Source organism: Astatotilapia calliptera, chromosome 14 (assembly GCF_900246225.1).
Source record: "Astatotilapia calliptera chromosome 14, fAstCal1.2, whole genome shotgun sequence".
Taxonomy (NCBI): domain Eukaryota; kingdom Metazoa; phylum Chordata; class Actinopteri; order Cichliformes; family Cichlidae; genus Astatotilapia; species Astatotilapia calliptera.
Genome location: NC_039315.1, coordinates 3,360,392 through 3,374,725, shown reverse-complemented (window position 1 = coordinate 3,374,725; position 14,334 = coordinate 3,360,392). Strand labels below are relative to the sequence as shown.

General features: G+C 42.1%; 2 protein-coding genes and 1 non-coding gene across 6 annotated transcripts in view; all 3 read right to left on the bottom strand.

Moving 5' to 3' along the window:
* Positions 1-6,418, bottom strand: part of LOC113035821 (calpain-9) — a 35,391-nt gene extending 28,973 nt beyond the window's left edge. The window contains exon 1 of one of the 3 annotated variants that reach the window (XM_026191574.1): positions 5,619-6,418. In XM_026191574.1, coding sequence (XP_026047359.1) covers positions 5,619-5,870 — 252 coding nt within the window. In that variant the 5' untranslated portion in view covers positions 5,871-6,418. The other 2 variants (XM_026191573.1, XM_026191575.1) reach the window with 2 other exon arrangements.
* On the bottom strand, positions 2,654-2,726 carry trnak-uuu (transfer RNA lysine (anticodon UUU)). The gene has a single exon. It is a non-coding gene; the product is annotated as a tRNA-Lys (tRNA).
* A 607-nt stretch (positions 6,419-7,025) lies between the features above and the next one.
* On the bottom strand, positions 7,026-12,410 carry eif3k (eukaryotic translation initiation factor 3, subunit K). 2 transcript variants are annotated; one of them, XM_026191576.1, is made up of 8 exons: positions 12,207-12,410; positions 10,528-10,626; positions 9,993-10,113; positions 9,067-9,144; positions 8,204-8,270; positions 7,945-8,022; positions 7,572-7,697; positions 7,026-7,177 (listed from the first exon to the last, which is right to left on the bottom strand). In XM_026191576.1, the coding sequence occupies exons 1-8, from the start codon at positions 12,266-12,268 to the stop codon at positions 7,146-7,148; spliced, it is 663 nt and encodes a 220-aa protein (XP_026047361.1). In that variant the 5' UTR covers positions 12,269-12,410; the 3' UTR covers positions 7,026-7,145. The 2 variants fall into 2 exon arrangements, with proteins under 2 accessions (XP_026047361.1, XP_026047362.1); XM_026191577.1 differs by having other exon boundaries at positions 9,067-9,141.
* Positions 12,411-14,334: the final 1,924 nt, after the last annotated feature.

The window sequence follows — 14,334 nt, the reverse complement described above, 5'->3', positions numbered from 1 at the left end:
CAGGAAGACTGACATTAGTTTCACCAATGTTCAGTGTTTATCATGATATAATGTTTAAAGGTGCATAAATAAAATGTATCAAATTTTTATAAATAATGATCATTCGTGTGACAATTACAAAGTAACTGAGATAAGATAAGAAGCAACTTTTATTATAACCCGAGATCTATGACGTCCCCACAACTTCCTCTAGTGGCGACTCGAGTCATTCCGCATACTTGGACTTGCTCAGATTGCAAAGAGTTATGACTTGTTATCAGTACAAACACTTTGAAAAACTGTCTGTGTATTCACCAGCATATGCAGTCTTCAAAAATGTGTGTGGCACCAACGTTTGCTACGTTTACACTTATCTAGGTTGCACATAGTTAACAGATATGAGAGAATCCCCCCTGATTATGACATTAATGGTGGAATCAGTGAAAAAAAAACTATGGGCACCTTTTTATGAGTGAAAGCTATAGAGCACCGTGTTCTTGAAGTAACCTGTGTGGTACAACACAGCAAAGACAGCATACTTTACATTTTTAAACCCCAAAGCATGAACAGGAACTTGAACCCAGGATCAAAAGGCTGATGCTTTTCTACAGAGCTGCTCAGGCTCTAATGGTTAGTGGAACAGTTCAAATTCTTACCTAAAAATGTGGATATTAGCAGTTGAAATGATTAGCTGTTAATGTAACTACGTGTTGGCTTTGATATCAAGAGCTAACGATATGAGATAAATGTGTGGATAATATACTCATTTCTAATCCTGTCCATCCTGCTCACTCCCAGTCAAAATCTTAAAAGCTTCAGCTCAGCTTCTCGTTTCATGACCGTCACCTTCTTCAAACCATTCCTCACAGCAGGTCTCACTGGCATCTTTGAAACCTTCCCTTTGATTCTTGCTGCTATCATACTGTTACGAATCACCCCCACTCATCTTCTCCCACTCCACCCTGTCTGCACTCTCTTCTTGTGCTGTATGCATTGCTTTGGATGGCTGACTCATCTTCACTACCTCTGATCTTTGCAGCTTCACTCTTACATCTCATTCATACACAGGAATTCTGTTGCTTCTACTGAGCTAACCTCCATCTCCCATACACCTGCCCTCTACTCTTACTACATAGAATTTTTTTAAACACTTATAGCATTCATTTTTTTAATGTGCAAAACCTTCTAATCTTACATGCACTTGTATGTTGTATTTGTTTGTTTGTTTGTTTTTTACTTTTTGCATGATGGGAATAAAATTAAAAGTGCTTTAAAAGTAAACTTGAATTAATTGAGTAACATTATGTGTCTAATCCATATGTCTGTGGTAAAGAGTCCACAGTTACAGGATTTCTATGGATTTCCTGGACAGTGAGGTGTCAAACTACGATGGTGAACACACGAGTGACAAGCGTCTCTGAGGTAAGTACTCAGAGGTTCGATTTAGGAGGGAGCGATGCAGGATTTATGGCCTCATTCTGTCAACACTGGCTTAATGCAGCGTAAGAGGAAGGACAACTCTCTTTGTGATGGTGTTCCTGTGACATGTGTCCTTCTCCCTAAATCAGTGTGTGTTGTACTAATTCACAGCCTGCCCATTCAGAAATGTCTGCCTTTAACTGTCTTCTTTAGTTTGCATCAGTCTATACAGGTTATAGGATTTTGTAAACAGACACATCGAACTTCACACTGCTGAACAGTTTTCTTGGTATTTAGATGCAAACAGCGATAAATGAAAGAGACATGTTGCAGCTGTGGATGACGCACTCCAGGAAGTTTGCTAACATACCGTTTGCTGTTATATTAGCCTACACTTCAGGTTACACTGAATACATAGAATATGAAGATGAGTAATACCTGAAGGAAAAGTTCACTTTATATCCTATTTCAAATATTTAACATTTATGGATTCAGCTTTGTTTTATTCTTGCAAACACTGGATCAGACTTTAAACCTCTGTCCTTTTACCTCTGTGGTGCTTCCAGCTCTTCCTGTTTGGACCAAAGACAAAGAACTTCTGACATTTTTCTTTTCACTGCCATCTGAAGTCTTTTGAGTCAGCAGCAGCAGGAAGTTCTGTTTCTGATTCCATGTGAGGGAATTTACAGAAAGCAAGTTTGTGCCCACTGCATCCTGCGTGCTCCATTCAGGCAGTAAGCCTTGTGTAGATACAGTTTGTACAATAACAGTCAGTACAGACTCCGTGATCTATCTATAGGAACTCAGTGACTCAATCTTAATGAATACTACACTGCTTTAAGCATGAAAACCTAAATAAAATCTATTTCTAGACATGGAACACACCCAGAAACTGGCCAAAGGGAATGTTTTTAGGTGAACAAGTTTTAATGTGTCAAGAGCGTTTCCATGATACTCTGAAAGAAGTGCCTCCAGTTAAGGCAAAGGTTGGTGTGATGCTATACACCTGAATTATACCTCTGTGTCAGATCTACTTTGTAACTTATGCCACAACCGGAACTCAATTTTAATGCAATGCTGCAAAAATGTAACTACGGGTCGATGTTTGTCCTAAAGACTTGAATGACACAGGAGTTAAGTGTTTGCTTAGTTAGCTGTTTGATATCTTTTCTGTTCAACCATCTTCAGATAAACTCAGTAAATCCATTGGTACAACAGGCCCTTTGACAGTGTTATAACAGATTAAAAGCAACATCGCCTGAACAGGGACTTGAACCCTGGACCCTCAGATTAAAAGTCTGATGCTCTACCGACTGAGCTATCCAGGCTCCCGCAAGGAGGGGAAATCTCTCTATCGTCAAACTGAACTTCAGCCAGCGTGGTACATGCAAAACCTCTCAATCAGTCACTGAGATGATGTGATTATCTCATCAGTGTCAATCATTAGAACCATGAAGCTCTATGATCTGAGTTATAAAACCATGAAACAAGAAGTTACATGCTCAAAATTAGTACTCTGCATGTGAAGACAGAAATGTGAGCCATCACTTTAACGAGCGCCTTAACCGGTGTAACGTGAACATGCGTGTTATTTTGTTTTATCTTACATATATTAGCAAATATAAAACAAACCTGCCAAACTATAGTATATACCGTACATTATATTCTATTAAAGCAAGTGAACAGAAAGGCTGCATTCTTTGTTTCCTGTTCAGATACCTTAGTTGCATATTTTACATATTTAGCCAACACAGAGTTTAGCAGCAGATTTAATCTCACCCACCCTGCATCCTGCCCAGCCCTCAAGTCAGAAAGAAGAGAAGCAAAGCGAGCGGATGCAGGATAATATAGAACTAAAGGACAACACTGAGCCTTGTCTTTGTTTCCCTCCTGTTGCCCTGCAGGGTTTGGGTTGCCTTCATTTTATCTCTGTGGAGCCTTTCTGAAACACACCCTTGCAAATATGACTCTGTCACGCACTGATTGTAACTCTCCAGTTGACCAACTCGGACACTACAGGGCAAAAAAACCACTGGTTCACATCTGGCACAAGGCTGTAACTGGTAACAGTGATTCACAGAGATCCACCAGAATTTTGATTTTTACCAGGTGAGTTTTTAATGTTAAAGGTAAAAGAAAGCCACAGAGACTCAGAGAAACAAAATAACGACTTAAATAAGTGTGAAATTAAGTGTAATTTGAAACTGCAATTCGACCCGCTGAGTGGAATCGTCCTGTTATAACATGTGGTGTTAGTTATTGTCCATCTGCCTTTACCTGGTATTTAAAAAACCATCCAGGTGTTCTCAAAGTGACCTCAGCTGCTCTTAAAAGTATTTTAATCAGTATAAATACAGCCTTTATTGTGTAAATGTGACTGTTACTCTGTAATGATAATTACAGCATCACACACAGTACTGGTCACAGGGGGAAATGAGGTCCTGAAGCTGGGTGCATTAAACAACCTGGCACTTAACATCACCAAGACCAAGGAACTCATCCTGGACTTCAGGCGGAAGAGAGCTGCCCCTGCCCCTCTGCACATCAACGGTGAATTTGTAGAGCGAGTGGAATCCTTCAAACTCCTTGGTGTCCACATCTCTGCAGACCTCTCCTGGTCAGTTAACGCCACGGTGCTAGTCAAGAAGGCCCAAGCAGTGGCTACACTTCTAAGGGTGCTCAGGAAGGAGCAACTAAACACCCCACTGCTGGTGACCTTCTATAGATCCACCATCGAGAGCCTGCTGACCTATGCAGTGACAGTGTGGCACGCCAGCTGCACAGAGGCAGGCAGGAAGAGATTACAGAGGGTGGTAAACGTAGCAAAAAAAAAATCAGTGGCTGTCCCCTGCCCTCTTTGTCTGCCATCTATAACTCCCGTTGTCTCAGCAGGGCCAGAAACATCTTGAAGGACATCAGCCACCCCGGTTACCATCTTTTTAACCTACTCCCCTCTGGCAGGTGCTTCAGATCCATACGGGCCAGAACAAACAGACTCGGGGATAGCTTCTTCCCCAAAGCCATCACCATACTCAACTCAAAACATGCACAAAACTAATTTGCACTGACTGTATCATCATTCTCTGGCTGTCTGTCTGTGTCACCCAGTGCAGTGTATTTATATTACGTGTATAGTTATATTATTGTATTTTTTTTTTATAATGTGTTAAGCACATGTGCACCTTTATGGAGCCGTTTTAAATCTCATTATACCAGTATAATGACAAAGGCTTTCACTTCACTTCCTAACTTAACCCATGGAGCTCTGTGGGAGTTTATTTTGAAGCTTTGTAATATTGTGTGTTTTACTGTATTTCAACTCTTTTATTCACAATATCGCATCAAAAACATGAAACTTTTTAACAGTCTAACAGATGTCTAGAAGAAAAGGAATAAATCATTACGTTCAGCTTTTTCATCCTCGCCAAAGGAGGAACGCTTTCTCAATATACCATTTTTTTTTACTGTATGTATATATTTACATATTTAAAAGTTAATAAGTAAAACATTTGTGGTGCAGCACAACAGATAAAAATTCACATGCAAAACACGCGAAGATCCCAGATATGAAACTCTAAAGTCAAAATGTGCACAATGATGTAAAATGTTAAAAGATTATCCTTCTGTTTCTCTGTGGTGGCAGGAGCAAAGGAGTTTTACTACCAGACAACTTCAAGCACATAATGTAGACATACACAGAGATTACAACATTATTACCGAAGGAAGAAGAGAGCTGCTGGTTTTAAAGAACTCTGAACAACCAGCTACACGCATCACGCTGTACTAATACTTAATTGTAGGCAGCATGAAATTGAAATACAAGTAAAGCACTTCAAAACTGCATCGTGTACTGTTGTTGTGTCTGCGTGACACCTGAAAACACTCGGGCAGTGCAAACTAGCCTGTGTTTATCTATTATTTGAAATCCGTTACTATTTTATTAGAGCAGCTTACGCTACTTGTGTTGGTCTTTTACTGCCCTGCAGGATGGTGTCACTGTGCGTATGTGCAACATCTGTAATCTGCAAAGTGACTATTAGCTGTGGAGCAGAAAGCACACTTACCTTTTGAAATGTGCTGAAGAAGAATGCGCATACATATGTGTGTGTGTGTGATATGTAAATGAAGAGAGCTCGATACTGCAGTATTTACTCTGTGGGAGTTTTTTATGCATTTACGTTACGCAGCTGTTACGGGTTTGTTCTCCCTTTCGTAGTTACCTTTGGTCGCTTCCACTTGACCCCGGGCTGCATCTCCAGCTCTCCCATGGGGAAGTTAAAGTCCACGAACAGCCCGCTCGCCGGGCTCACTTCGCCGCTCTCCGGCGGTATGCCCCCGCTCAGAATTTCCGCCAGCCAGCGGCGGGACTGCGAGCCCATTAGCTCGTCGGAGCACACCGAGTCCACATCGTCCTCCGGCGGCGGCAGGGAGCTGTCAGACGATACACTCAAAGACTTTCTCATGGCGAACATTAACCGTGCTCTACCTGACTTTCAGCGCTCTTTCCTGTTTATAAGGTGCACAGATAAGCCACGCCCCCTGATAAATCCGCCCAGGTAGATGCTCACCTGGGCGGGAAAAACAGTCCCGGAGGGTTTTTATTGCGTTGCGTGAGACAGTCCCAGATGTGTTCAGTCAGTAAAGGCGGAAAACCCGCTGAAGGTTTCCAGGATTTCCTCAGTGGAGAGGCCACAGGAGCATTACCAATACACACGCGTGTGAAAACTAGTGTCCAATTCCAGTAACTGTTACAAATCTTACAAATTTTGCCACAGACTGTGAAGTTAAAACTCAAGTGCCTTACACCTTATCTACCAGCAGGGGGCGCCTCCTGAAAGTGGGAAAAGCAGCCTAGACTGTTTAGATATCTGCAGAAAATGTGAAATTGTGCTCACTTAACCTTTGACCTTAGTTAACACTTTCCAGATATCTTTATGGGCCATTTACTCCTTGCAAATATTATTAACTGACACTGACTCTTATTTTGTAAATGACTTCTCACACCATGTTAAAGACTATTATTAAAGTTACTCACAATACTTGAAATGTGCAATTCCCTTGTATTCTTATTCCTATTTATCCCTTTTGTATACGCAGTATTTATATACGTCTCTGTAGTTACATATGTGTAACTTCTGTCGGTGCTGTGCTATTGGAAACCGAATTTCTTGGAGGAACCCACCCGAGGGATTAAAGTTTCATCTAATCTAAGATGGTGACATCAATAAAACCCCACTTGAGGCTTTATAACGGGAACTTTACAAACCAAAAGGTGACTGACATATTTTACAGACTGTAATGTTATCAGTGGTCCTTGATGCACTCTAACTTTAGACTAACAAATCGCATTTCTCACCCATGAATTTGAGATTTTAGTAGTGATGAGGAAACCTCTGTGTAGAACACAAAGCTGCTGAGCGGGTGAACAATAAGTCACCCAACTTCCTCTTACACCATCACACACTCAACACACAGCAAACCTAAAATTACAACACCTTCACCACAGGATGACTAAGTAGCAGCTTTAAGACTCCTTAAGGCTTCCCAACAGCTCTCAGCCAACGCCCTGATACCGTTTAGGAGAACAGATCAAAAATCAATCAATCAAGAAGCAAACGCAGACAGGCTGGAAATGATAAATTACTTTTATTGAGAAAACTTGTGATTATGAAAACTAATGACCTGTCTGACTCCATCCTAACTGCTGCGTGTGGTTGTTTGTGTGTGAGTGTATTTATGCGTTTCCATCACTGAGATGTGGCCATGATGCTGGATACACCTGCAAAAGGAAAACAAAGGGAGAGCAGGGAAAAGAGAAGGAAATGAGGCATGAATATGAAATCTCTGACTTCACTTCCAGTCACAGTGAAACAAATAAAACACAAAAGACCTGCAAGGACCCGGGTTTGCCAGGCCTACGAGGGGGTGGTGGCGTGCATTGTCTTACAGTAATGAGTCTTACTTAACAGAATAAACAAATGGATTTTATGCTGATACAAATGAGATCCCTCTCTAAAAAAAACATTTTTTTTAATTACAACCCCGGCGATTTTGCTTTTGTAAAACAACACAAGTAGTTAGAACAATGCGGCGTTCGAGTGGTTTGACTCTCGGTGGGTTTTTTTGATTAGCTGTGACTTCTCAGCACTAATACGCGCAGCAGCAACACTCACTCTCAAAGTCGATCTTCTCCACGATGTTCTTGGGCTTGACGCTCTCCTCCTGGTTGAAGATGAAGATCTGTCCATCCTCGTTCTCCGTCCAGCCGTACTTGTTCATCCACACCTTCACCTGCGTGTCTGCACATACAGAAAACAGAGGTTCACACAGATTTACCACCAACATGGAGTCCAATCGTCCGCTTTACTTTAAAGACGGCCGATTTATGTTGAGCTGTGCCCATTAGAAGCTTCTGTAGCTGCTGATTTAACAGATGCGCGTTGTTACGTGTCACACAGTCAAAACAACTTATAGTCTTTAAATATCAAAGGTTGATTGCACTGAGCCATCTGCCAGGTTTTTACACGTGTGTGTCAAAGGTCTTACCCAGCGGGTCTCCGAGCATCTCGGCCAGTAAGCGGCGATCGATGGTCTGGTAGGTGATGCCCACAACATGGCAGATAACTAAACAGAAAACATTCGAGTTTTTATCATGTTCAAACAGTTTCATGTGGTTTATTCTCAGAATTTGCATCACTGCACTGTGTGGGCGTGTCTGTGTCTGAGGTTGTTCAATTAAACCAGCTGTTTGTGTTCAGTGTAGTGGCGTGCTGCCCAACGTGCTGAGTCAGAGGACGATACTCACACTTGCGCACAGAGTCCTCAAAACCAGTAATGCCATCGATGAGCTCTCTGTTCTCCTCTAGACTCGTCTGTCCAGGACGGGACGGGACAGAGAGGAGAGGAAACAAACATCAGCACGAGAAAACCAGAAAAATCGCAACACAGAAATCAGGAATGTCCTGAAAGGCAATTAGGATTAAAATGATAATAAAAATTGTTTTTAAATGTGCTTCAAAAGCATTTCGACAAATAGAAGCAGAATACTTCATTCAAAGAGCAAGTTGGGCCGAAAACAAACTACTTAAGAAAGATTAGGACACAATTCATTCATTCAGTTCACACTAAAACGAAGGGAACAGCAGCAGGCGAGGTTTGAGGGAAAGATGAGCACCGATGACTCCGGCAGGTCGGAGATCCGTTTTGGTGATTAATGTCAATTTTAAGTAGAAGCAGGAGGACGGGACACAATTTTTAATGTGTGTCCACATTTTTCATTCCATTTTTTTTTTAAAATGCTAACATTGAGAGCTTGACAAAACAAATTTCCCACGTGTGGGACTAATAAAGGTTATCTTATCTTATCTTGTTTCTATGGTCAACCAATCAACGCACGCTAGCGTCTGGACCAACCACTTTGACTTGCCCTTTGAACTCTGCTGCTCCTGCTGGGAAAGGAGAAGCTAAAAAAAAAAGAAGCAGAAAACAGCCTAAAAGCTGAATTCTACGAGCTACTTTGTTGCTTGAGAAAAAAGGCCATACTAATAGTTTCTGGAAACCATGTGTCCTCAGCACAGCCCTTCAGCTGATGGCCCTGTTGAGGTTTTATTGTGTTTCTCTTACATGGATGCAGAGTTATGTGCATGTGGTTTAGTGTGAGTTTCGTACCCAGAAGCTCTGGAAGTGGCACGTCTCCAGCAGGTTCCCCAGATAGAGGATCTGTCTGATGGGCCGCTCCTCCTGCTGCGACACAGTAGTCAAGGAAATGCCCCCCTGACCCCAACACAGAGCCAAGCTCCGCCACCAGCACCACCCTGATCTGTTTATACACAGCCCTGCACAAAGATTCTCTAACACCACCAATACAGCCTTAATCAGAGAATTTCTGATATAAGCAAGAACTGCCACTCGATAGACTTCCTGTTCCAAAGGGAGCGCTCTCGAGGTACTCCACCATGAACAGGGCCCCATGGAGCTGAATACTGTGTGTGTGTGTGTGTGTGTGTGTGTGTGTGTGTGTGTGTGTGTGTGTGTGTGTGTGTGTGTGTGTGCGCGTGTGTATGTGTGTGTGTGTGTGTGTGTGTGGGGGGGGGTTGCATCTAAAATAAATAATAACTCATAGTGCTTTTAATCTTTTTGGCACAGATATTTTTTTTCTTCCAGTAATTTATAACAACAAACATTTAACACCTACAGAAAATTCTGATTTCACATTGTTAATGACCTGCATGGACGTGGAATTCAGACAACATATCAATACTATTTCAACTTTGTCTAGAATGGGAGGAAATAATTATTTTAGCTGGTTAGCTCAATTCACTGAGGATTACATTGGATATAACAGGAGGTGGACCTCCATCAGGCACAATGGAGATATTTCTACTGCAGCAGTGTAAAAGGATTAATATTCATACTCAGCAAAAAAAAAAAAAAAAAAAAAGATGTCTGTCCAAAGTGGGACAGAAGTATGAACTTCTAATCAACTTCTTAAAGTTTCCATAACTCCAATCTGCACACACACACACATTCAGAGAACCTGTCACATATAAATCTCCCAGAATGCAACGCTCAGAGAAAAAGCACCAAAAGGATACATGTGTCTGGTCGATCATGCACTTGCAGAGTGTGAAGTCGGTGTGTGGCAGGTTGGTCAGCGCCTTCAGCAGAATCTGTGAGGTCACTTGAGTCTGGAAGTATGCTGGATTAAACTGGTACCTGCACAGATGTCAAGATTAGAGTCATCACCACTCAAACATCAAGGTATCCAACAGGTAAATCAAATAAAGACCATTCTGGTATATTCCTAAGAGCTGCCTCTGTCCCCAAATTATTTAGAGTCGGTAATATTTTTAGCAGTGTGTAAAAGTCGCTTTCTTTCCTACCGAAGGAAAATCTGCTGCTTCCTGGAGCCGACATCCAGCAGTAGAGGCAGGCTGGCAGAGACTGAGCTGCCTTTGTTTTATGATCAGAATCAGGCCATAGTCAGGGCTTGACTCCCCTATTGGATAAAACTTCCTCCACCTATTTTTTTTCCCCCTATCATTACATTTTTCCCTTTATTTATAAATTTAAAAAAATCCAGTGTCTTAAAGTCGAATAGCTGCTGTTTGGGTAACTTATGTAACTTACAGCTTGAGCACAGCAAGGTTTGCTTCCAGGTCGTAGGCATTTTCTCTCGCTTGCGTCTCCACGTAGCGCTCCAGCGTTGCAAGGTTTTCTGGGTTGTACCTGTGAGGGGAGATGAGATTATTATCCATAAATAAAAGCAAATGTTTCAGTGCTTTTTTTTTCATTTATGTGCTTATAAGCTTAAAATATGTTTGTCGAGAGTTGCACTACATCTTCAGGATAACCCTGATTCTACATTGGGTTCCCATGCTGTGGAAGAGGTCATGCCATCCCAGTGGCCCTGATATTGTCTATTATGAATACTCTGGAGATATTCATCCTAGACCAGCCCCGGCACGTGATCAGCCCACGGATGGATCCCTCTGCAGTTTATCTACCAGCCCAGACGAGGACGACAGTCTCTACCTGCTCAAACAGGTCTACAAAGCTAGCAAGCATTGTGAGAGTTTTTGTGTATTGTTTTTTTTTTTTACTTTTTCAGTGCCTTCAAAACCATCAAACCAACCGTACTTGATATCAAGTAACTGGGCTCAGCTGCATGCTTCCCTGGATAGTTGAAACCACAGAGTGTGTGTCTGCAGCACTGTATGCCAGACAGCGTGGCTAGCGAAATTCAGACACTACTGGACAAATATTCGCAGGTCCTCCGTTCAAACTGGAAAGCAACAGGAGCACATTTAGCAAAAGATAATCCAGCACAGAACACCATGAGAAATCCTTCCCACCTGTGGCCAACAAACTTTACGTCTCCTCCTTATGACATCTGGGCTTTCTTAAATCGCCATATCTTATTTGCACCTTACTTTTTCCCTTGTTTTTTTTAAATATAGCGTTTACAATTTCCTGTCTTTCACGTTTATATCTTAACTGGGCCTCTATAACAGGGGTCCCCAATCCCAGTCCACGAGGGCCGGTGTCCCTGCAGGTTTTACATGTGTCCTTGATCCATCACAGCTGATTTAAATGGATAAATGACCTCCTCAACATGTCTTGAAGTTCTCCAGAGGCCTGGTAATGAACTAATCATGTGATTCAGGTGTGTTGACCCAGGGTGAGATCTAAAACCTGCAGGGACACCGACCCCTGCTCTATAACAAAGCAATTGTCTTGGGTTAGTAAGGTATTATGATTACAAATTAGTGATCATTTCAAATCATAGACGGTGGAAAGGTCCACCAGTTGAGCCTCAGGTGACAACAGCTGCGTAAATGGTTAATTTTCTGTGTGAAAGCAGAAAATGAACCCTGGGCTGATGAAAACAATCCTATTCATGCAGTAAATGACTTCCTTTGTGTGAAATATCTTTGATCACCGCTTTTAACCTGAATGAACCGTTAATGTCCATCTAATGAAAATGAGTAAACAACAATATACCGCAGAAGCCAGGGTTTCTCACCAATACAAATTGTCTACAGTTCAATGGCGCAAACCCGGCTAATGCTAGCAGCTGTATAAATCCAACACGAACATTAAACATATTTTATCCAATATTTGTTAACTCTGACTTATTATTTCTTTAATATAATGTTGGTGTAATTAACCAACAATAAAACTCGTTTAATGAGGCATCAAGCTGCCCTGTATGGGCTAGCCACCACTGACTCACTGCACCAAACGTTAGCTTGCGATATTAGCAACCAGGCTAAGCTGTTAGCTCGGTCTGCTGTTGTTCTTTGTACCTGTCGATTCCTCTGAGAAGCTTCCCCACGTTCGCCCTCATCTGCTCGAAAGACGACGCCATTTGGTCCAAACTTTTACTTGGTTTTTTTAAGCTAAAAACCCGAATTAACGCCGCACGTGGGCCGCAAAGTGAAACGGCACCGGGGCGGAGGGAGAAAAAGGTCGGACCGGAAGTGTTGATGGACCGGAAGTGTTGATGGACCGGTACGCTAACCGTAATGCCGGAGCAAAGCCCTGTGGAAAGTCGTTCCGTGAACTTTGTCCGTCATAATTTTCATAAACGTTTCAAAAACATATGTTTAGTCCGATCGGTATTTTAGCAAAAGTAAAGCTAGTATCGGCACTCAGCAGGCGCCTCATCCAGGCGTTTTAAACATTGTCTAAATAAACAAATAAATAAATAACACATTAAAAAAAATAATTACATCACTAAAAAACTTCATTGATCGCCAAACAACAGAAAAAGACCTTTCCTGTTTGAAACTGAAACTACTACATGAACTGCGTGGTTCTTCTACTTTTGACTTTAATTTTCCGCATATACTTTTACATAACAAGTACAGTTAGGAAAACTTACTGCTCTCTACAGGGGCCGCTGCAGCAGATCTGCTGCCTTTTTAGGATCCTTCCTCTTTTCCTCTTGCCTGGCAGCTCCATCTTCAACATCTTTTGTCCAGTATATCCATTGTTCCTTCCCTACACAAGTCTAAATCTTCTCAGCCTTGCCTCTCTCAGAATCAGAAAACTTTATTAATCCCTAAAGAAATTATGTGGTTACATAATTTCCTTTTCGGATGTCCCTCTGATTTAATTATCTTTCTGTCTATCTTCAGCGCAACCTCCTGTTTCTTTTTCATTTCCACTGTCTCCAAACTATACATACTTTGGTGTCTGAGGAGGATGTGCAGAAGTGCTTCAGACAGGGGAACGCACTGGTCCTGACGGGATTGTCGGTCGTGTCCTCAAGTTATCCGTGGCTCAGCTGGCTGGAGTGTTCACAAATATCTACTGCTCCCTCTCTCTGTCTGTGATCCCAGCCTGCTTCAAAATGGCCACCATCTTCCCTGTACCCATGCTTTGAGAGGCTGTTCAGGAACGTCATCTGCTCTGCACTACCCAAATCAATGGACCAATTTGCATACCACCACAACAGGTCCACTGATGACGCCGTAGCCCTGACACTAAGTACTGCCCTCTTGCACCTGGAGAGAAGAGACACATTTGTGAGAATGCTGTTTGTAGATTACAGCTCAGCATTCAATACCATTCTTTCCTCAATGGAAACTGCAGGATCTAGGACTGAGCAGCTCTCTCTGCAGCTGGATCCTTAACTTCCTGTCTGACAGACACCAAGTAGTCAGACGTGGCAGCATTACCTCATCACCTGCCATAATGAACACTGGTGCTCCACTGGGGTGTGTACTGAGCCCTCTCCTGTACTCACTCTACACCTACAACTGCACGGCCACTAGCAACTCCAACATCATTGCAAAGTAATTGAAAAGTGAGCCCCAGCATCCTCAAAACCTTCTACTGTTGTACCATTGAGAGCATCCTCACTAGATGCATCACTTCTTGATATGGCAACAGCACTACCTACAACCTCAAAGCTCTCCACAGAGTGGTGCGCTGTCCTGAAAGGATAATTGGAGGTGAGCTTCCCTCCCTCTAGGACATCTACAAGAAGCAGTGCCTGACCACAGCAGGGAGGATCATCAAGGACTCCAGTCACTCCAGCCATAAACTGTTCAAACTACTTCCATCAGGCAGGAGGTTCTGGTCATGAACTGGCAGACTGAGAGACAGCTTTTTCCATCAGGCCACCAGACTGCTAAACACTGACCACTAACACTTCATAGACACTTCACTTTCACTTATCGAAACTTAAACTCCATAAACTCCATAAACATAAACTCCATATTGAAAAATATTCATCTGCTGACTTCTGCACATGTTATACATATGTATATACACGTGTATATATATATGTATGTATATATATTTGGTATGAATATTTAGTAATGTGCACACATTCTCATATTTGTACATATATTTATGCTTATGTTTCTCATATTTATTATTCGTAGATTTTGTTTTTTATATTTCCTGGATTGTGCACACCACTGT

Excerpts from the sequence above, each read along its gene's own strand:
- eif3k (XM_026191576.1), bottom strand. The coding sequence starts at position 12,268 with ATGGCGTCGTCTTTCGAGCAGATGAGGGCGAACGTGGGGAAGCTTCTC. Across the intron at positions 10,114-10,527 it reads AACCTTGCTGTGCTCAAGCT|GTACCAGTTTAATCCAGCAT; the intron begins GTAAGTTACATA and ends ACATCTGTGCAG. Across the intron at positions 8,271-9,066 it reads GCCACTTCCAGAGCTTCTGG|ACGAGTCTAGAGGAGAACAG; the intron begins GTACGAAACTCA and ends CGTCCTGGACAG.